The sequence below is a fragment of the Accipiter gentilis genome, chromosome 19 (assembly GCF_929443795.1).
Source record: "Accipiter gentilis chromosome 19, bAccGen1.1, whole genome shotgun sequence".
Lineage (NCBI taxonomy): Eukaryota > Metazoa > Chordata > Aves > Accipitriformes > Accipitridae > Astur > Astur gentilis.
The window spans coordinates 16750094-16772043 of NC_064898.1; the positions used below are offsets into that span (position 1 = coordinate 16750094).

Here is a 21950-nt window from a genome sequence, read left to right on the forward strand (position 1 = left end):
AAGGAAAGTTAGCAAAGACACCATTCAGGAATAGCTGCACATCTAGGAAAGGAAAGGTTTTCTAAAGATTACACTTGGCCAACTTAAAGCATTCAAAAGTTGTGAGTCAGGGCCCCAAGCATCATGCAACTGGCTTAAAAATACTGGTATTTTAAAACAGGAACAAATATCAGCTCCTTTTTATTTGCCTTCTGTTTTTTTTGGCCTTTTAAGCTTCATGGTTCAAGCTCTGCTCTGCAATCGTAATGTCCATAAAGCAGAGGTCACTAAGTCTAATTTATATAAATGCTGAGGTTACCACAGCTTCATATGACTCTAAAACGTCTTCAGGACAATACTAAATATCTTGAGATTTACAGTAAAGTTGTGAGATTTCACCACGGTGATTATAAAGGCAATGTTCCCTTTAAAACCAGTGATGTGCAAAAAAAAAGCCAAACCAAAAAAGCAAGTTAAGCAGCAGCTGCCGTTATCCAATCTCCTTCAACAGCGCCCTGCCAGCATTTGTGGGTTTCCAGCCACATTTCCCTTGTCACAGAAGGACTGCGGAGAAGTTGGGGATCGGTGACCCTCCAGGCCTTTTCCATCCCTGGTATCTATGGGTTCTTCCCCTGGACCGATGCAGCTCTGTGCTTCCCTCCTCTCTTTTCTGGAAGGCATAAGCCTTTTGCACAGTCCCTGTCCAAAGGACACCAGGATGGATGGGCTGAGGAACAGACACGGCCAGGACAGAGGGAAGGAGATGCTGGGATATATGAGATTCCCATCTGACTACAGGCAAAGCTCTGTTTCCATTAGCTTCTTTCCCAGGCCCTCCCAATGAAGTGAAAGCTGGAGTTTCTCACCTCGCTTGCTCTTCTAACAGAGAACAGCCTCTCCAAACCCTAGTCTTCCATTAACCTTATGAAATCGGGTAGTCCCCTACCTCAACCTCTCTTATCAAGGTCCTCCAGCCAGGGGGGAGGGCTGTGAGTCTCCCCAGAGCCCAGGTAAGGGGGAAAGCAGTGAGCAAGAGCAGAGGCACAGGAAGGTTTGCACTTGGGAGCAACCCAGCAGCGTAACACAGCCCCCGGCTCTCCTCCAGCAGGGCTCAGGGGCTGCAGCCCAGACAAGTCCTGTAGCAGAGATGGGGCTGACGTCCCCAGATAGGTAACTGGCCTTAACCCTCTCCATAGAGAGGAATATTTGTGGCAGAGGCCATTTTGTGAAATTGCATTTTAACCACGCTCATTCCAGACCTGGGCAAGCCCACCCTGAGACGCAGCCCAAGATGTTTGCAGGGATGCACTGGAGCACAGCTGCTGCAAGGCAGAAATGGCAAGTGATGAGCACACTGGGAGTACTGCCACTTTGTAAAGGCTTTTGTCACCCAAATCTTCTCAGGTAACAGGGGTGTAAGGGGATCTACAGCCCATAGGGCCAATTATAAGTTCGGATATGGCACAGGAAAAGAAACCAAACCAGTTCATACCAATTACGAACAAGTCTGGGTAATGCCAACAGTGAATATTTTAGTGTGCCCAAGCAAAGTGAAAGGTTGATGTTCCCATATCAAAAAATATGACAGAAAAAAGCCCGAGATGTGGATGAAGACCACTGCTTGCCAACATCTCATGTGCAGCCAAACGTCTGTGCAGCCGCTGGTGCTGTGCAACGCAACAGCACAAGATACAGTCTGCAAGTGAGCAACCGTCCTGCTAGTGCTAATCACCACCTAAAACATAGCCAGCAGGAACACGTAGGTAGGAAACACCCCCCAAATTCCAGGCACCATGTGAAAGGAGCTAAGAAGGACCTGAAAATCCCTGTCTGTGCACCAGGACCCAGAACCACCTTAGAAAAAGCACAAGAGAGACCATACCCCTTAGAGCAAACCTAGCTTTGGTGAAACACCCCCCAGCTATGCCAAACTCCTCACCTACCCCTGGAAACACATGCTGGAGTAGCCAGCAGGAATATATGCAAACCAAGAGGTATTCAGGCCCTTGCTAGCTGCAAGAAAGACACCACCCAAAATTTTTTAGTAAGTCTGCAAACCACAGTAGCTCTGCTCTGCCACACTGCCAGTCTTCCACTGCACAACACATCCCCCCGGTGCCCCTGAACCTGCCAGAAGAGACATTCCTCCACCACCATGTGAAGAAAACAGCATGCAAGGGTAGCAGGCATCCCCTCTGCAGTGTGATTTGGGAGTTAAACCATGCTGCCTTATTGGGAATGAGCAGTAACCACCATCATGAGCTGTGGGGTTTCTCCCCACAGCTGCTGGGGTGATCCAGCAGCACGTTGGGATAAGGCTGGAGGCTGGCCAGCACTGCCAGTGTGGAAAGCTGTACTGAAATCAAGGGGTTTCTCAGCATTAACCTTGCTGATCAGGCACCAGGACAAGGTTTTGAAACTGGTCCCAAAGGGTTTCCCACTCAACACCAGTGCTTTTCCCAGTTAGCTGCAGCAGTGCATGCAGCACCCTGGTCCACTTGTTTACACAGACTCAGCAGAACAGACTCTGTGGGTATTGAATCAGCATTTTCAGAGTAATAAAAACCCCCAAACCAGCTCCTTTTCTGCGGGGATCAATCTGCTTGGTGCTAGAGACGTTTGTTAGCACTGTGAATCGCTGCGGCAGAGCATGGCCACAGCTTGACCCTGTTGCCCTCGAGTTCGTATAGCTGTTCCTTAGCATAAACAGAGATTTTTGCTGAGCTCTTAAGAATATCATCTCACTCTGAAAAAATTGCACAAACTCCGCACAGTGGTAGGCTGGTAATCTAAACATGTGTAGCTGAAGGAAGGCCAGCGTCACTCAGTGCGGGCCCTCCGCTTGTCACAACTGCCTTGCAACATTCATCAAAGCAACGCTCCGAGTTCCTCCCCATCTTGACACGAAACCCGTCACTTTTGCAAACACAGAGAGGCAGAGTATTCACCCCCTGATTTCATGCCTTACGAACTGCAGAAAGGAAGAGCCAGGTCAGCTGCGCCATCTCTTCTCTGTGCCTGCACTGTGGCAAAATAGGTGCAGGCAACTTAAGTCAACGCCAACAAAACCTTTGGGGATTTTGGGGTCAGAAAAGACTTAATGAGGCAGCTTGCAACATGAAAACCACCCACAACCACAGCAGACAACACCAGCCTTCCAAACCCAGCAAAATATCATCCGTGCAGTCAAAGAGACAGGAATGAGATGGAGAAACGCTTGTATTTAGGTACAGCAAGGAAAAGGGAGCCCCCAACGCGCGGGCTTGCCTCTGAAGGCAGCAAACCCACCTGGCTGCTGCGCAGGGCCCGCACCGCTCACGGGGATCAGCTTGCAATGAGTAAACTCTCTGGATTATTTTTAATGCGCTTGGAATAAACCCACACTCACCGGGAGGCCCGGCAGGAGGGGCCCGGTACCCTGAAAGCCCCACGTGAGTTCTGCTGGGAAGATTTCAGCAGGGCATAAGCAGCGTTTATGCTTTATACAGCCCTCCTGGCGATGGAGGTGCCTCCGCCAGCCGTCCCGTGCAGGCGCGGCTGCGGGGGTGTGACGTCCCCCTGATGCCGCAGCTCGCAGGGGTCACGTCTACGCCAGGCCCAAGCCCCGCAGAAGCCGCCTCCTCCAGCCAGGGCCGGATCAGGCCCCTGCGGCAAACCCGCCGCCCCGCTGACGGCCATTACCTGCTGACCCCGTACTCTGGGGGCGGCTGGTAGCGGACGAGGGCCACCTCCGCCCGGGCGGGCTGGGGGGTGGCGTAGGAGGCCTTGAGGACATCCTGCGCCGGCTGCTCGCCGTAGAAGAGCCCGTGCTCCTGCGCCTTGCTGCCGGGAGCCGCCGCCTTGCCTTTGTAGGGGTACTCGGGCGGCGGGCCCCGCGGGTCTGCGGCCTTGCCGGGCGGCGGGGCCGCCTTGAAGCCCTTCCCGCCCCCCGGGGCCGGGGGGTGCTGCTTGGCCCCGTTCCTCTCCAGCGAGAGCTGCATGATCCTCTCGCTCAGCGAGCGGACGTGGCCCTGCTTCAGCTCCTTCAGCGCCTCGTCCTTATGCGCCTGCCCGCTGTTGGCCCGGTTCACCGTCGGCCTCCCCTCCGTCCTGGACTTCGGGCCGGACGCGCCATAAAAACCCGGCGCGGCGGCGGCGGCCGGCGGCGGCGGCTGGCCTCGGAAGAACTGAGACTGGGCCTTGGCCTCCTCGTAGGTGGGGAGCTCCTCGGTGCCGTGCGGGGGCTGCGGGGCCCGGGGCTGCTTCTCCATCGCAGCACCGTCCCCCTGGTGCTCCTGCCCCTGCGGTTCCTGCCGCCCCGACGGCTGGACCATTGGCGGGTCTTCGGGCGCGAGGTTTTCTGCGGAAGAGAGAGTGCTGGCAGTGCTGTTGGAGGGGCCGGCGCTGCCCGTCGCCTGGTGCTGTATGGCCAGCAGGTTCATGTTCTCGCTGGGGTTGCCATACCTCAGCCGCTCCTGGATCAGGCGCTGCAGGACGGTGCCGGCTGCCACCTCCTCCGCCCCTCGCATCTCCGCCTCTGGGACCCGGCGGAAGCTGGGTGGGCGCAGGGTGCAGAGGGTCTCCTCAGCTGGGCAGGGAGAGAGAGAGGCGGCCGTTAGCTCTGCTGACCGGGGGGTCCGGTGTCCCCCACCTTTCTTCCCCTCCTACACCCCGTGGCTCTCGCTCCATGCCCAGGACGCACCCCAGGGGCAGCGCCCTGCCAGGGTCCCCCCGGCAGCAGAGGAGATGTGGCTGGAAGCCACGGAAGGAGGCAGGGCACTGCTCCCTGCTTGTCCCCCCCGCCCAGGTCATCCCTAATTCTGTTCGCAGAGACCCCTAAAAACATACTCCCACCCCCTCCCTGGCCCTCCCGTCCATAATATTCCATGCGCCCCATACCCACAGCTCTGAACCCCCTCCCAAGTCAGCGGAGGGACAGGCGATGCCACAGGGAAATTTGGTCTCTTCTAAAATACGAATGGAATAGAACAGAATGGAATAGAATAGAACAGAACAGAATGGAATATTTCAGTTGGAAGGGACCTACGATCTAGTCCAACTGCCTGACCACTTCAGGGCTGACCAAAAGTTAAAGCATGTTATTAAGGGCATTGCCCAAATGCCTCTTAAACACTGACAGGCTTGGGGCATCCACCACCTCTCTAGGAAGCCTGTTCCAGGGTTTGACCTCCTCCCTGGAGATGCCTCGCATGGCTTAGAGAGGCAGCCTGTATGGCAATACTAAACGAGGTGCTGCATTTTTGATGGCCAGTCAGATGAGTCAAACCCCCTCCTAAGTGCACTGCCTGCCACGGCAAAATAAAATGCAGAACGTGTCACAGAAAAACTGTGAAATGACACTGAAAATAAATGGGTCCTAAAAGTGTAGTTAAAGAATAACCTGTGCTCTGGCATCTTCCCCTACAACTGCAATTTCCCTTCTGGCCAATAACACTATTTCTAAGGGAGTCAATACTAACTGTTGTCATTTTGCTGGGTGAGTACAAGGCAGGCGTTACTGTCATAGATGTAATGCCAGCATTTTAAAAAGAGCACAGATGGATTAGCTACACAGCCCTAACACAGGCTACTGAAGTCATTCAAAGGCAATGGCACCATTTTGGCACTATTTATGCAGTAGAGCTTGCCTGCAGCTAAGCATCTAATAGCATATAACCTTGCCTGGGAGGTTAGAATCCCTCCCTCCTGGAGCCCTCCTCTCACATCCATCCCAAAAGTGGTGTAAGACGTCTGTCTGAACAGTGTCTGAGCCCAGAGGCGTGCTCCTGAAAGACCCCAGTGTGGATAAAAGTGAGAATAAGCCCACGGCTCTGGACAGAGACCTCCCATGTCCCTAGGCAAGAAGGAGGTGCTCTTCTCAGTTCAGTTTTTTGAGATCATTCCTGGCAACTTTCCGTCCCTCCTGCTGTTTCCAATGCTCAGAGGAGTTTGTCAGAAGGACTTACATTTGTTTTTTGGCATTTGAAAGTAGTTAAAAAGCAAACTTTTTCTTGAGGTCTGGTATTTCCCTGAGGTTTCATCAGTTACTGCACATACTGTGGGGTAACATATCCAACCCCGATGCCAGAGGGGAAGAAAAGCCTTCAACTCTTAACTACAAGAATAGGTCATTTCCACAAACATTGCTGTGGCAAAGCCTTAAAGATCATTGTGGGGCTCGAGGGGGAGAGATTCCCAGGCTGTTTCACTCCACACCTGCCCTACAAGATACACATCTCCTGCCTTCCCTGAGACAATGTTATCTGCCTGCCAGTCTGACTCACTGGGGTTGCAGCCTGGCCACCAGCTTTCAGAGGGTCTGTCAGCTCCCCGGGCAGGCGTTTGAGCCAGCAAGATGCACAGACACACACACATCTCCATCTACCTGTTTGCGCAACAGCCAAGTATCCATCTACTTCATATGCCCCTATGGTTACAGCAAACTCTTACTGCTTTATTCATGTTATCACAGCATACAGAAGCCTCACCATACTGGACATTTTTGCAGACATGCAATAAAAATCTCCCTAACATACCAGAAAGCTCACAGTCTAGGTTGTTAGACTACGCCCGAGATAAGCCTGAGGAAAGTGGATAAAGCCAATGTCACATAGTCAAGGCAGCTCTTTATCATACATGAGAAGGATTTCCACCCCTGCACCAGTCATCTGTTAGCAACCCTATATCTGGGAGATGTACTTTAGCTGCCTATTATGGAGATCAAAGGATCGACCATAGTGAGCCTAACACAGGGTGCCTGTGGTCCTGCTCCATCAGCTGAAAGCTATGGACCTCGATCCAGCTGCTGAAGAGCAGACATGTCCTGAAGGACAAGCAGAAATGCTGCATCCTCTGCAAGCACAGGTGACAAATGATGGTGGGTTATAACACTCAAGTCAAAGGTAACTCCCCTTTGACTCTACCAAGGATGAGAAGCTGGCCTTCAGCTCTGTAAATATTATTTGTAAATGGTCTGAACTGCTCAATTTATGCTTCAGGAGCAGCCTGGAAGTAAATGTGGTGGGTTCGTATGGAAGCGGGGCCATGCACTTACCAGCTTTTTCTTTGGCACTGATCGCTTCAGATGTTAGGGGAGAAACTTCATGCCTGCCAGCAAACAACTGGTGATCCTGGTAAAGAAAGCCAGTGTCTTCTAGTACCTGGACTGGGCTGGTAGGCTTGTAACAAACAGATGTGGAGCCTGTAAGAAAGAAGAATGGGATGTCAGTAAAGAAACCACTTGAATGACCATATATAAAGCCATGACTTATGACAGAAGGCCAAAAAAATTTTCCTGAGCATGGCTAGGTGCCTGAGAAGCCCTGCTGAGGCCACTGAGGAAACCACCTCTCCTGTCCTCACCACCCAAATAACACATTAGCTCTGAGGAATAAGAAGCAGCCACTAAGTCATCAGTGCTGTTTTATGCACCAACCCAGCCTGGCCTTCAAAGTCCCCAGCCCAGACACAAAGCAAGGCTTATAAGAGCTAACAGTGACAAGTGACAACCTCACAACTCAAGGCATGGCCCCAGGACATGAAGCCAACAGAGCCAGCGTAAAACTGAAAGACGGAGCGAGTAAAAAGAAGGAAAGAAGGATAGGTGAGGACCCAGCCGCACATTCAACAGGGCTGAAGTCTGGGACAGGCTTTACCACTAAATCTGCTCATGAATCTGCTCATGTTCAGCAATACAGAAAACTGCTGAGACATAAAATACAGCCAACGCTATCAAGGGAGAGAGTTTATAAATCACTTTGTCCAGATGTTCTTAATATGGTAAGGAGAGGATGTAGCTGCAGGGCCATGGGAATGTGTCTGGCAGACCGACTGCACAGGAGCCACACGCCCGAGCTCCGGCATCCCACAGACATCGACGGCTGGACTAGTCCCCCAGCCCCTTTCACAATCAGTGAGCAAGAACAAGTTCTCCTGGCAAGCAACAAGGCTCATCCTAAATCTGCTCTCGGGTGGCTTTCTCCAGCAGTGCTTGTTTTAACATGCTCATACGAAATGCATCACAACAGTGTTAAGCCAGGAATGACATTGGCTTGACCCCACAATTCAAGACAGGAATGACATTGGCATGACCCCACAATTCGAGAAAGACACAGACAGACTGGAGAGGGTCCAAATGAGGGCCACGAAGATGATCAAAGGCCTGTAGAACTTGCCCTGTGAGGAAAGACTGAAGGAGCTAGGTCTTTTCTCCCCGGAGAAGAGAAAGCTGGGGGACACACCTGGTCACAATGTTCCAGTACTTAAAGGGTGTCTACAAAGAGGACAGACGCTCTCTCCTCACAAGGAGCTACATGGAGAAGACAAGGGGCAACAGGTACAAGTTGCACTAGGAGAGGTTTTATCTTGACATAAGAAAGACATTTTTTACAGTGAAAACAATCATTCACTGGAATAACCTCCCCAGGGACATAGTAGAGTCCCCATCACTGGAGGTTTTCAGATGCAATTGGTCAGGGTGCTAGATAATGTCATCTAGGCTCCCCTTCCCACAAAAGGTTAGACCAAATGATCTTTTAAGGTCCGTTCCAACCCGGGTTGTTCTACGATTCTATCATTTTCCACTTCCTACTTACTTTTCTGAGCACTACCTCATTTCTGTAAAGAGAAGACTCTTTGAGGTCCAAACCTTGGAGGTGAACATCTCCTGGCCCCGAGTGCCCTGGTGCAGCGGGGACACAGCAGAGTCACTCTCCACTTGCACCACCAGTTGCCACAGGTTTTAGACTAAGGGAACGGCCATCGACCTCCGGCACCAGCCACTGCCGAGGCACTTGCTCAAGCAGGAGGTGGAGGGCTCAAAAGTGCTACCAGTTGGGTGTCCATTCGTCCCAGCAGGGCATCCGTCCGTCCCGGTGGGGCGGGAAGCCCACACCCACAGGGACCTGTAACATCCTGCTCTGCGGGAAAAACCATCGGCCACGGATGACCTGGATTTACTAATCCCGACTGCTTGGTTTGCGCTCGGCTAACTGCATGCTCACTGGCATATATTACACAGGGAGGTTGCTTTGCTCTCTTCCTTACGTACAGGTCACCGCTAACCCCACGCCCCTGCATGGAGCGGGGTAGCGGGGGGCAGGATCCAGCCCCTCTTCTCTACAGGCATGAAGATACTATTTTCTTCTGGGCCCAGAGGAGAGGAAATAGGCATTCCTGCAAAATGTTAATGAATTCATCACTTTACCATTCATATTATGCATGAATGTGTATGGCAGTTAACTATATTTAGAGAGCAAGAGGGAAAGATTGCTCACTTGAGTAGATCTAAGCCGAATATGTTTGTGAAAATGAGTGTGGTAGACTGGGTCTGGAATTTGTGCTGATGCTGATACAGACCCAAGAAAAATCTCAAGAACCCTAATTTCCAACATTATTACTCTATTCTGGTAGAGAATAGCATTAAAGACACCCTTCACTGCTCCTCCACACACACAGTCCTGCCTTGGAATCAGGAATCCTGTATCAAACAAGGGAGTTTTGTGCCCAGGCTTGCTTTATGAATAAAAAGTGGACTGGGGTGAAACAAAGAAAATTCACACACCCAAGGAAGATGAGCGGCTTCAAGCATCACAGGCAACCTGAAGAGCCAGCAACTACTGGCTTGGCCTCACCACTCACCAAACAGCATTTAAAAGAAAGAAACTGTTAGTAAAACTGCACACTCGCCTTCTGCATTCTGTAGGCACCCTTGGGTCATGGTTTCAAATTTTCCGAGATGCAAAATGGAGAATAAAGACTTGTTTTTTCTGTAATAAGAGCAGAAATTCTCACCTAACCACTTGTCTTTGGTGGCTGTGGCAAAGCAATATTCTACTAAAATCAGGACTGGTAAATGCCAGCATCTGCCAAACTGCTCAGTTTCTGATCTCTGTCATACCAGAGTCAAAACCAAGTAGCTCCGACCCAGGCAGAAACCACTGCACTTTGCTGTACCCATGTTGATGTTTTATCATCGTAAAATGGTGTAATGAAGTTTTACGATGTTAAAAATGATGTAACGGTATTTTATGTTCATTCACAGTCGGTTTTAATAAAATGTCAGCTGTTACTGGCACGGAAAGCCAGTTTACGTGTAAAACAGAAAACAGTTGCCGAAAGATCAGCGCTTGGCGTGTGGCCACAATCCAGATCATGGGCAGTAACGCACCAACTGAAAGCTTAGCAAGGCCTCATGAGCCATTTGGAGCAAGGCACGAGCCTTTTTTCTTTCCCCCTTTGCTGTCACTGGAGCTTTCTAAATCCCAGCTCCCCGCTCTGGAGGCCAAAGGGTTTGTTACATCTACCTCTGCTGGGGTGCAGGGTGCCCATCCAATGATCAGGCACTTGCTCCTTCCCCAAACCTCCCCATTCTTCTACAACGCTCACCAAAAAAGCAATTTTCATCCCTGAATCCTGGTGCCAGAGCAGTGGTGCCCAGGGGCCACGGCTAATCAGCTGGTCGAGGGCAACTTAGGATGGAGACCATCACCCCTCCAGGGACGTGTCCCCAGGGAAGGGCTTTCCACCCACATCCAGCCCAAACGTCCTAAGCCACAAACCACGGCTGCTGCCTCGTCTTTTGTCACTGCCGCTGCCAAGAAGAGCCGACCCCATCACCTCTGTAGGTGCCCGCAGGCAGCTGCCAGCCGTGCTGTGCCCTCTCCTCTCCCCTCCCCAAAGCCAGCCCAGCCCCCTCGGTCCCAGCGCGCCAGGATACAGCCCAGTCCATAGACATCACGGCTTCAATTCCCTTATACATTTTGGTGTTGTGTCTCTTATAGCCAACCTGGGAGACATGACCACATTTCTGGCCCGGGTCAGTCCTTGCTGAATTGGGCAGCTGCTGCAGGTCTTCATTTCTGCATCTCTACCGACTCTCCCATGTCCAAGTGACAGCCTGACACCAATTCATTTGGGGGGGGGGGGGGGTGTTGGTTTGTTTGTTTGGGGTTTTTTTTAAGATAAACAGGCATTATGCTGTACAGGAGCGGACGTATTATACTGGAGGGTTATTACACAGCAGTGCAATTCATTTGAAGATTCAGAACTACTTCAATGAATCATTTGCTAAGATTAACACCAGACAGTCAGCAAGGACCCAGAGACAGAGGAGCAACACTTAAATATTTCCTGTTTCTGATGTGGTTTCAGTCTGGTTTTGAAAAGGATCTAAAGCAAAACCTCATAGGAAGCAACATTACAGGAAAGCCATGTTTTTAGAGCAATAACAGCATCTCCAAGAAGTAAATTTCCTCCTCACAAAAATAGTCAGAGAAGATGGCTTTTTACAGCCAAACTGTACTACTATTCTCACCTTCAGTAAAACACGAAAAATGCCCATTGTGCAAGGACAGTTTGCTGCTCTTTAGAGGCAACATCTCGAGGCAGCCCGTTGCACCCCGCTACCCACCCGGGCACCACTCTGCGGCTGCCTGAGGCACAGCCCGCGCTGACGGCACGTACGGCTCCTCCTCTGCCACCCAAAAGCCACCCAGCCAAACAAAAACACAGAGTTGTCCTCCAGAAAATCCTCTTCCAATTTGTACCCTACTGACCGAGCGGTTTGAAAGAGACCGAGGCATTTCAAAAACCATCCAAAGCAATCATCTGAAATTAAAAAGTAAGTAAGGCAGCTTTACACTTTCCTATAAACTCTGCCGCAGTTTGTAAGGGAGGTCCAAAAATGACAGAACAAAAATGACATCGCATCCAAGCCTACATCTGTCCTTCTGTCTCACAGCCAAGCCAGAAAGGAGTATAAACACCTTATTCCACATTTAAAATATTTTCTCTGCCCTGTCGCTGCATAAAAATCTCAGGTCAACAAGAAAGGACAATAATTATTTAAGGGAAATAACAAAAGGACCGTCAAAGTGCTCCAGGGTCCCAGGGGCTGCCCAAAGCCTGTGCCATGGATTCCCCAGGGCGGACCCATCAGTCCCTCCAACAGGTTGCAGGGACCCTCTGTCGAGGCCGGCCACCCCTCCATGCGTGTCTTGGCCCCCAAACCTTACTTTCTCCCCTAAACATCAGCCCAGTTTCGAGAGGGGGGATCACTGTACCCCAGCCACAGAGCTGTGTCCCTCTCCCAAGACTGGGAGGCAGGTCTGAGTTTCCTTTGGCTCAGAAAAAATTAACTCACGTGTCCCGTTTCTTGGTTTATCTACAAAAAGGAGATGCCACTTCCAACAGCGTTGCAAAGGATGCTCTTGGTACCACCAGCAGCTCTTTTCCAGCCGCACTGGGACTCCTTTGCAGCCAGAGCTCCAGTGAAGCACAGGGACTCAGGCACACATCGATGATCGTTTCCCATCAGCAGCTCCCCAGTAGACACGCGGGTTTTCTAGGTCACTTCTGGAGTGGCCGACTCACCCCCGCACCCTGTAATTCTGCTTGGGAACCTCGCATCCGCTGCCAGGGCTCCCGAGCCCCGCAAGGACCGAACAAGCATCGCTAATATTATTTTCATGGGAGCAGAGCAACATCTTGCAGGAGAGAAATGCAACCCCCATAATGCACACCAGATGTGAGCGAGCAGCACCTCTCGTTTCCCGCATGAAAGCCGGGGATCTACCACATCTGAGCTGGGAGAAGCCTCACCCCTGTGCCTGGCAGGGTTCACCAGACCAAGCCCCACCTCCGCAGCTGCCTGCTCTGGGAAAAGAAATCCTCATCCCAGTGTTAGCTCTGGGATCCATGTTGTGCTATTCCCTTGCTCGAGAAGAGCTCCTGGAGTCTCCCAGCTCCGGTACTGTCATTTCACTCTCCAAAAAGTGCATCGTCCAAGAAAGCACTAGCAAGACTAATGAGAAAAGGCGACGGAGGCAGCCAAACCCCATCTCTCCCAAGGAATCATGCCAACACATCCAAATTTAACTGCCTACAAGGATGAACGCTTTCCGTGAAACTTCAGCCTCGCACGCTTATTTTCATATACGCTTCCCGTCAGCAAAAAACAAAGCGGACAAGCAAAAAAAGCTACGAGCGAAGCAAAGCAAAGGCGCCTTGAAAGCAGCTTCTGAACCTGGCATGAGATCAGATGGATACAGGAAAGAGCAGAGCCAAGTCTGCCTGCCCGGGAGATCCCCCACGGATGCTCGCGCCTTCCCGATGGAAATCAGGTGCACGGGCGTGTGGGGGCAAACGGTGCCCATCGCAGCTCTTTCATCTAGGATGGTTACAGGTTTTATGACTAGAATAATCTGCTGGGTTTTTTTGCCCCCATCTCAGGCTCACCCCTGGAGAAGAGGCAGGATGCAGGCAGAGTATTTTCACTGCAGGTCCAGGTGCCGAGCAGTTATCTGGGCATCAACCCAACGGAAGAGGGGATGCATGTTCCTTAGGTGGCTGCACTAGGCTTTGCAGAAATACGTGCATTTTAAAGGCCTCTATATGTTATGAGCTATACATTTGCCTATGCAGCTGTAACAGTGAGTCTACAATACATAGCCAGCCTAAATTTATTCAAAGAATTGAATCAATAATTGAAATTTCTACTTTGATCAAAGTGCCAGTGGCACAACGACAACTTATGTCAGCGTTGCTGCTCCAAGATAAAAGGGTAAGTATTATTCAGCGCTGAAAGTAAGGGAGGAAACTCTCCATAAAAGAGTGAAATACAAAGGCTGACATGGAGCTCATGAGTGAGACAACGCTTCTGCTACAGCCGCGCCGCTTGTCAGCACAGCAAAGTCTGCAGACATTTTCACTCTGCCATAAATTCTGATTTCCAAGCCATAAAAAAACTCCAAGATAAAAATTCATCACGCAAATTCTCAGGGAAGGATTTTTTTTTTCCACTGGGGGGAAAAAAAATCATAAATCAACCAGCTACAACATATAGACAAGACACTTGCAAAGCAGGAGTTTAAGCTATGATTAACTGTACTTACTGCCTTTACAAACGATCACGTTACAGAAAAGCACTGGCATGATCCGTGTCACTTGGATATTTAAGCCCTTCCATTAATTAACCAGAAGTGAAATAGGACCTAGGACTGTGGATCATTCAGTCTAGTTCCTTGTTACTTCGAGCAACTGTATTATAAAACTCCTTTCTTGAACTGAATAAACAGCATCTGAAGAAGAGGATTTTTTTTTTTTTTTTTTTTGCCCCATTTGGAGGAGGTTTCAGGATCCTCTTCCTCAGATACATGCAAATATTCCTCTCGGTTCCCACTCGCAGTCACTGACATCGCTCGTTATCCATCTATTTTTTTTGCCAGTGGTGTCCTTTAGGTTAAATAGCTTTCTCCCTGAGTCATTCCCACAAACTTGCAGCATACAAAGGAGCCTGGGATAAGGACAGAACAAAAATAGTACAAAGACTGTACAGTACTCTCTAACTGGAAATGCAGGCATTGAACTCTTATCATATGGATCTTCCGATTTCTAGAGCTTTTCCTTTTTTTTTAACACAGGCAACAAACCATAGGCTAAGGATCCACAGTTCTTCATTTGATCCATGTGAAGAACTGCTCATGATAACCCTACACTGAGAGGAGCCCTTGCATTATTCTTAAGTGTCTAAAGAAAAAAGAAATTAAACATTCTTCCCACCAGAATATATCCATTATTAAATCATTACACGCAATTTACATTCAGCCACTTTTAAAATGCAAAAATTTAATAAAGGTATTATACGCAGAAGTGCTAACAAGATAATTGCCTTTAGCTCCCGCTCCCAGATAGCTGAGCTCAGATTTAGAACAGGGAAAATCACAGTAACGGCTGACGGCGTGGAGCCACCGCCTCAAAAACGGCCCCAAAACACTGCACGTCGCAGGCAGGACACGTCCCAGGGGATGGGACGTGTCACTGGCAGGGCCCCCCTGCCCACTCCAGGTAGCCATCCTGGGGTGCACCCCCAAAAAGTGCCTCCCCGCTTCTGCGGGGTGCAGGAGCCCAGACCAGGTCCCTGGGGGGGACCCGGATGCCTCCTGCCCTCCAGACACCTCGGGGGATCTGCGTGTCGTCCCCCAGCCCGGCAGGCACTTCACTGAAATATCTGCCCACGACATACACAGTGAGGAGGGAGGGCAGAGGAATAACAGTTTTTTAATTACTTCAGCTGTTTGAGGTCTTAAATGGAGACTGGATTTCACTAGAAGTATTTTCATTCATTAAATTATTCATTAAATTGAATTAAATTAATAAAATAATGTCATTATTTTCCAGCCTGAGCCTTGGCCACTGGAGTTACTGTTGTCTAAACCACATTTATATTTGTGCTAACCAATATGGTCAGACCAGATAACCAAGTATTGCTTAATTACTTAATGCCACACTACGTTTTCCTGAGATGTGGCATTCCCTGTAGATCACCCCGCTCCTCAAAAGGTGCTGCCTTGACGTGTGCTGCGCGGGGAAAGGCATGGCCACGCACTGCAGTGGGACATGCCGGGGCTGGGCAAGGCCACCAAGAGCCAGCAAACGCTGCAGAACCTGCTGCCGCACACGGGGTACACCTTACTGCAATGCAAAACTCTGCCCTCGCATGCACTGGTCCAAATCTGGAGTGATTTCACCAGCTTCTACAGATTTACTCCAGATTTAAATCCAAAGCAGCATCCCACCTACTGAAAAAGTCACTTAAGGGACCAAAAAAGGACAGATACACTTCCTAAATGCAACATTTCAATAGAAAAGTTGCCCTAGCGATTTTTTTTTATGAGGTGATGTTGTTCTTTTGTTATTACTATTATTTTCTATCTACTTCCATCTATTTCTACTTCTGCCCTAAGCCGAAGGCAGGCTGTTCCATTTAAAAATTTGGGACGCAAATGGGAACCAGATTACATCTATCCCAAAGCTGCCAAAAAGCAATTGCTGTATGAAACCAAAAATCCTCCTGGGATTTTTCCCAAATCCGCAAAATATTCCCGAGCACTAAAGTTTCCACTGGGACTATTACATTAGCAGATAGTCTCTGTGCAAAAACCCGAGTATGCAGCCGTCCTCCTAATGGTTTCCAGGACAAGGAGGCTGCGCAAGGCACGTACTCCCACCTTAGCATCAAATAACATTTATACCAGATCTGGCCTTTAAAGCGAGTTATACGCCTATTGGTGTTAAAAAAAAATGGCACTGGGGACCATCAGGCTTTCGTTTCCCAAAGGAGAGCTGCAGTGGTCAGCAGTAACATCTCCACGTCGTCCTGAAACCTCCACGTGCATCCCAAGAGTCCGGCTGAGCCTGATCCCCTGGGCAGCCCCGCGCACATCCCACCCGGGGCTGCTGCTGGGATCCCTACAAAACCCTCTTCGGTGTCTCTTTGCTGGGGAAATGCAGTGCTTTCAGCTCCGTGCCAGCGTTTCCTCGCAGAGGAGCTCTTGCGGGGAGCACCAGAGCTGTCTCCGAGCATCAGTCCCTCCATCCGGGATGCTGATGTGTGGAAGGTTTGGCCCGGATCGCCGCACGGGGCCAGGACCCCGGGAACTGCCCCTACGCTCGCTCACAGCGTCGCAGGTGCATGGAAATGAACCGTACGGGAGAGCGACCACCGATCCTGCGGGCACTGGGGCTTCGGAGAGGCAGCACGTGCTTGTTTGGGTCAAAGCCGCCCTCGTCCAGCAGCCGAGTGCTTTCCAAAAGAAAAGGGAAAGCCCAACGCTTGCAGAGAGCAAAGGGGAGCGATGGGCATGAGGACAGAGGAAGAAGAGAATGGACGTGCAGGTGATGGGGGGGATCCCACCGGCCCCACACAGCCTGGGGAAACCAGGGACCCCAGCCCCAGCAACACCGGGGTGCGCATCTCTCCCTATTTAACAACCTAAAACCAGCCCCCGGAATTCATCCCCTCACACCACTGCTCCAGTCGGGGCTGGGGATGAGGAAGGCTGGGCAGGACACGGCCCCTCCATGCAGGGCCACGGCACGCACCCAGCGCAAGCCCCGAGAGGGTTTTATTGCGGGCTCTCGCCCGTCCGATACTCCCTGCCCTCACCACTCGGGCGTTTCTTGATAAGGTATTTATAGGACCCTTTTAAGAGCTTTTCTGGCCATTAGCAATGACCATATATATAAGTACATACATTATACACACACACACACACACACATAAAAATATAAATATATATGTAGTATGTTTTAGAATATACACGCACACATACAAAAATATAAACGTACATGTAGTATATTTTGGATTTATCTATATGTGTAGTCATATATATCTACCTATATGTAGACATGTAAAAAATATAAAGATACATCTACATATATGTTTTTATATCTCTACATCTATGTAAAAATATATCTATATCTAAAATGTATATATAAATATATATCTCCATGCACACCTGTAAGCAGGAACGGCACTGCCAGCTAGCTGCGCACAGGAAAAATCAGCGGACTCCTCATCTTCGCGGCCACCCCTCTCTCAGAAAGCTTTTCGGGCTTGTTTTTATACAAAAAAGACAAAACCTCAGCTCAGTGGATGCCCGATAAGGGCCTTGCAGGTGCCTTAGCAGCCAGATCTCGGTCTCCGGTGGGCGGGCGGGCGGCAGCCCACCGCTCCGGGGACGTCCACAGAGCACCAGGAAAGAGAAAAAAACCCACCCTCTTTCCACCGAAAAGAGGAAAAAGACCAAGCAGCGACCTTCCTGTATTTAAAACTATGAATCACAAACCCTGGCAGGAGGATTCGAGTTAAATGCACGTGGGGTTTTTTTTCCTCCTCTTTCAATGCTGTTTTGTTTTTAACCCGCAGTTTATCTCCGCTCTCCCTGCAGGGGTAGGAAGGGTAAGTCTGAAAGTTCCCTCTCACCATCCCCCTGCAACAACAACGTGAGAAAACCCTCTTCCCGGCGTGGGAGGCCCTGCCCGCCGGCTCTGCCCTGCCCTCCCCACGCAGCCCGCAGCGGCCCGGCCCGGCCGCGGCGGAGCAGCGGGACGGGACGGGACGGGACGGGACGGGACGGGACCCGCCGTCTCCCCGACGGGCGCTCCCGGGGGGGGGGGCCCCTCCGCGGCCCGCCGCTCCCCCGGGCGGCGGGGCTGGGACCGGCGGTGACAGCCTGCCGCCGAGGGACCCCCGGGCAACGCTGCGATCGCTGCTGCGGAAACACAAGCGGCCGCGCCGGGTCCAGCTGGAAACGTGCGTGTGTGTGTGTGTGTGTGTGTGTGTGTGTGTGTGTGTCCCCACCGCCGCCCCGGCCGCTCGCTTCGCTCTTCCCCGGGAAAGCCGGAGGCGGCTCCTCTCAGCGCCCGGCCCGTCCCTCCGTCCCAACCCGCCGCCAACAGCCCCCGCCGGGCCGGCGGCCGCTCCGGCGCTGGCCCCCGGCTCGCCCACCCGCCGCGGTTTTTTGCCTTTCCGGAGCGGAGAAAATTCGCACAAGTAGTTAGTACTCGGGGGGGGAGGGGGGGCGGGGGGGAACATGGAGTAGTGGTAGCCCGCGGCCGGCCAGCCCGGGCTGCTCGGCCCCGACGGTGCGGGGGAGGGATAAACTCGCCCCCGCTCCCACCCCGGGTGGGGTTTCCACGCTGCCCGCGGGCAGCCGGGCGCGCTGGGACCAGCAGCCTGCCGGGGGCTGCCCAGGCCTCCCCGCATCCTCCCCGGCGAGCAGCGGGGCGGTCCCCGGGGGAGCTGCGCGTCGGCTCCCGGGGTGGGGTGGGGTGGGGTTGGGGGGGCCGCGGGGCAGGTCCCCGGGGAGCGGCACCCCACGCAGCGCCCGCCCCGCGGCACGGCCGGACACGAGAAGGGACGGCCGGTACCGGCGCTCCCGCAAGCAAGGGGACGCGCCGCGTCTGCGCTCCCCGCGACGCGCGTGGACAAAGGCAGACGCGCTCCCACGCACACGTGTGTGTGTGTGTGTGTGTGTGTGTGCGACACGCGGTGGCGGCGACACGCGGACCCACGCCTCGCGTACACCGCCCACCCCGCCGTTACCGTTACCTCCGGCTCCGCGCCCCGCCGCCCCCGGCAGCACCTTGGCCATCCGCGCCGCTCCCCGCCGCCCCCGGGCGCGCAGCGCCGGCCGCCGCGGGCCGGGGCGGGGCGGGGCGGGGCCGGGGGCGGGCCCGGGGGCGGGGCCAGGCGAGCCCCGCACCTCCCGCAGGAGGGCGGTGGCCGGGGTGACGTCACCGCAGGCACCTCCCACCAAGGGTACGGCGCTGGTGGGTTCGGGGGCGGCCCGACCGCCCCCCCCCCCCACGCACACCCCCCCGTCCCGGGCTGGGACGCGGGCTGGACCCCGCGGGACACGGCTGGGTGCCCCCGGGGGCGAGCGTGTGTGGCAGCACGGCCTGCCCACCTCGTGCCTGGGGCTGCGTGGGACCTGGATCCCACCCTAGGTGCGGGCGCAGGGTCCCCGGATCCCACCCACAGCCGATGGGAGTTACCCCCAGGCCCAAGCTCGTGGGGTAACCCCAGGCCCCCTCCCCGTCTCCCAGGGGCTCCGGCTGCTGCGCCTGGAGGAGGGGGTGGCTGCTGGGGAGCCGCTGGGCTGGGTCTAGCCCGTGGGGAGCTGGGGCAGCACCCCCCCCCCACACACACACCTCATTCTTAAACGCAGCTCCCCGTTCCTAAACGCAGCCCCTTTCCCCTGCTGCCCACCCGCTTCGTGGCGCATTTTCACGTGAGCGGGAGATGCACATGTCCCCTGGCGTCAAGGGATTTCTGGCCGATGCCGGACACGGGTGCTGCGGTAAGAGGAACACAGGACGTTTGTCAGCTCAGGGTTTCTTTACAGTTCAGCACACCAGCTCCGTGGAACGTGTTTTCGTCAGGGCTGGAGCCACCGCTTCGTCTCCCCGGCCCACCCCGGCCCTGCTGCCAAGGGTCTGGCGCAGGGGACAGCATGGGACACCTCCGCAGGTGTTCGCACCGCGCTTTGTGCCCCTTCTCGGGGCCGTGTGGGCACGAACTGGGTTCAGCTGTCCCTCTGCATCCTTTTCCCAGCACGGCCCCCCAGGGCAGACCTCTTCTCGGATGACTGGCGCTGCCAGCACGCTGCTTGGGTTTCCCCATCTCGTTGCTCCAACCTTCTTCAGTCCAGCAAGCTGTCCAGCGACGCCAGGATTATCCATTCTATTTGTACTCATTTCTCCCACCTCGTAACACACAGACAAGCTTTTCAGCCCCCAAAGGCACTGACAGTGGCTTCTGCCTCCTAAATACTGTGCCAAAGGGATAAAAGCAGGTAGAAATGCAGCAACAGGCTGAAGAGGAACGCACCCAGCACCACCGCAGCCCTGTAAAGAGGCACAGCAAGACGGGGGCTGGCCTGGGACCATGGCCTCAGGGCTGGATGGGGACTCCAGCAGCTCCAGGCGCTGGGACCGCTCTGTGAACCACAGCAGCCTGAGGCATTGCTTTTTTGAATTGCAGACCTGAGCTTTGCTCGGAGTTTGGGTTTTGCTTAGGTGCGAGACACGGGGAAACTATGGGATATGGGAAAGGGGCAAAGGAGGACAAAATACTGATGGTGAAATAGGGTTCCCCGGCGCCCACATCCACACGTCTCCCGTGGCAGCAGTTACCCCAGAACTACATTTCCCGTGTGAGCTGAGCATCCTCGGAGGTGCCCGTCCCTCCGTGTCGGCGTGCAAGGCAAGGTGACAGTCGGGTGCTGTCCCTGCAGGTATCTCTCTGAAGCTTTGAAACTGAGGCAGCTATGAGCTGTCTCCCTGAGGTCACCTAATACAGGCTGGGGTTACGCTCAAGCAGGAGAGCAGAGAATTGCAAATACTCTGCTGTTCCAGGGGCAGGCAAAGGAACCATCGCATCCTTGGCACACAATTTAGCCTCCTCAGGGGAGGAAACACAGGCTAGAGGTTAGGGTACCAGACTTGGACAAGAGAGGGATGTTCTGTTCCCTTGCCTCCTGAAGATGCCCTGAGTATCTCAGCGCAAGTCAGGCCCATATTAAGGTTTTTAAATGCTAAATCCTCTGCAAAAGCATGGGGAACCTTGACAACAGATAGAGTTAGACACCTCAGTCCCCTGGAAGAACTGGCCTTTGGTTTTTCAGATTGTATAGCTGCCCTCTCCTACCTCCTCCAGAGATAAATGAGATAAATGTTGGCTTTGCTTATAGACACAGGTGAACCATGAACCCGTTCAGTTGTAAATGAAGGTGAAATTTTGTCCTCGACTTGTTAGGTGCCTGTTCACAGCCGTGGATGAAGTTCAATGATAGCACTGCTCACCGAGCCCAGTTCAAAATGGCAATTCAAGCGCTACTTTTTGGCATGCTCCAACTTTATCATTTGGTTGGGCAAAATGGGACACATTATTTTGGTTATTCTGCTTCACAGACTGTGTCATGGAGGACTGGGTGCAGTCTGGCTGGACCGCCCTGGGACAAGCGGATCCAGCCTGTCCAAGGGCTTATTTTATTTCTCATTCTGGCCCCGCATGCTCCCCTTTTACCTACTGCTGAGTGATGATCGGTGACAATTTCGGTGCTAGAGGAACAAATACGTCAAGAAAAAGGATTATCATCTGCTGCCTTGTCTTTCAGGAGCATTGCAAGAACCTTGTGAACCATGCTATTACGTTTCCAAGGAAAAGAGCCTTTTTTTCTGCCAAGGTAAGTGTTGTTTCTCTTTTCCCCCACATTATTCATTTTCTGGTATGTGTTTCCATGTGATTTTCAAAATCTTCTTCCTGTGCAACTCCATTTTGATTTGATAAACTAAGTGGCCTCGAAGGACGGTAGGCTGAGGAGGGAGGTGTCTAATCCCTCTGTGGTTTGATACATCTGATAACCACTGGTAAGCCGTGTCTGCCCAGGAGGGAAAGGCAACTGCCGTTCAAGCTTCTCCCCTTTGCAGCTCCACTATTTTTATATGTATGTATTTATTGCTTTATTTATTTATATTTTAAAATAGATTGTTTCCCCAATTTGGGAATAGCTCCATTATTTTTGTCTTTTAATTTTCTTTATTTACTTATTTATTTAATGTTGTTCCTCCAATGAACTTGGGGAAGGAAAGAAGTTCACCTTTCCACCCCTTTTGCTCCTAACCTACTCAGCCAGGGCCAAATGCCC

General features: G+C 52.4%; 1 protein-coding gene across 2 annotated transcripts in view; it reads right to left on the reverse strand.

Moving 5' to 3' along the window:
- Positions 1-18941, reverse strand: part of AMOTL1 (angiomotin like 1) — a 62002-nt gene extending 43061 nt beyond the window's left edge. The window contains exons 1-3 of one of the 2 annotated variants that reach the window (XM_049823316.1): positions 18851-18941; positions 7013-7159; positions 3661-4546 (exon numbers count right to left, since the gene is read on the reverse strand). In XM_049823316.1, the coding sequence (XP_049679273.1) occupies positions 3661-4546; positions 7013-7159; positions 18851-18893 (1076 nt within the window). In that variant the 5' untranslated portion in view covers positions 18894-18941. Of the gene's footprint in view, positions 1-3660; positions 4548-7012; positions 7160-18850 lie in introns of those variants that run through there. The other variant, XM_049823317.1, reaches the window with a different exon arrangement.
- Between the last annotated feature and the right edge of the window lie 3009 nt (positions 18942-21950).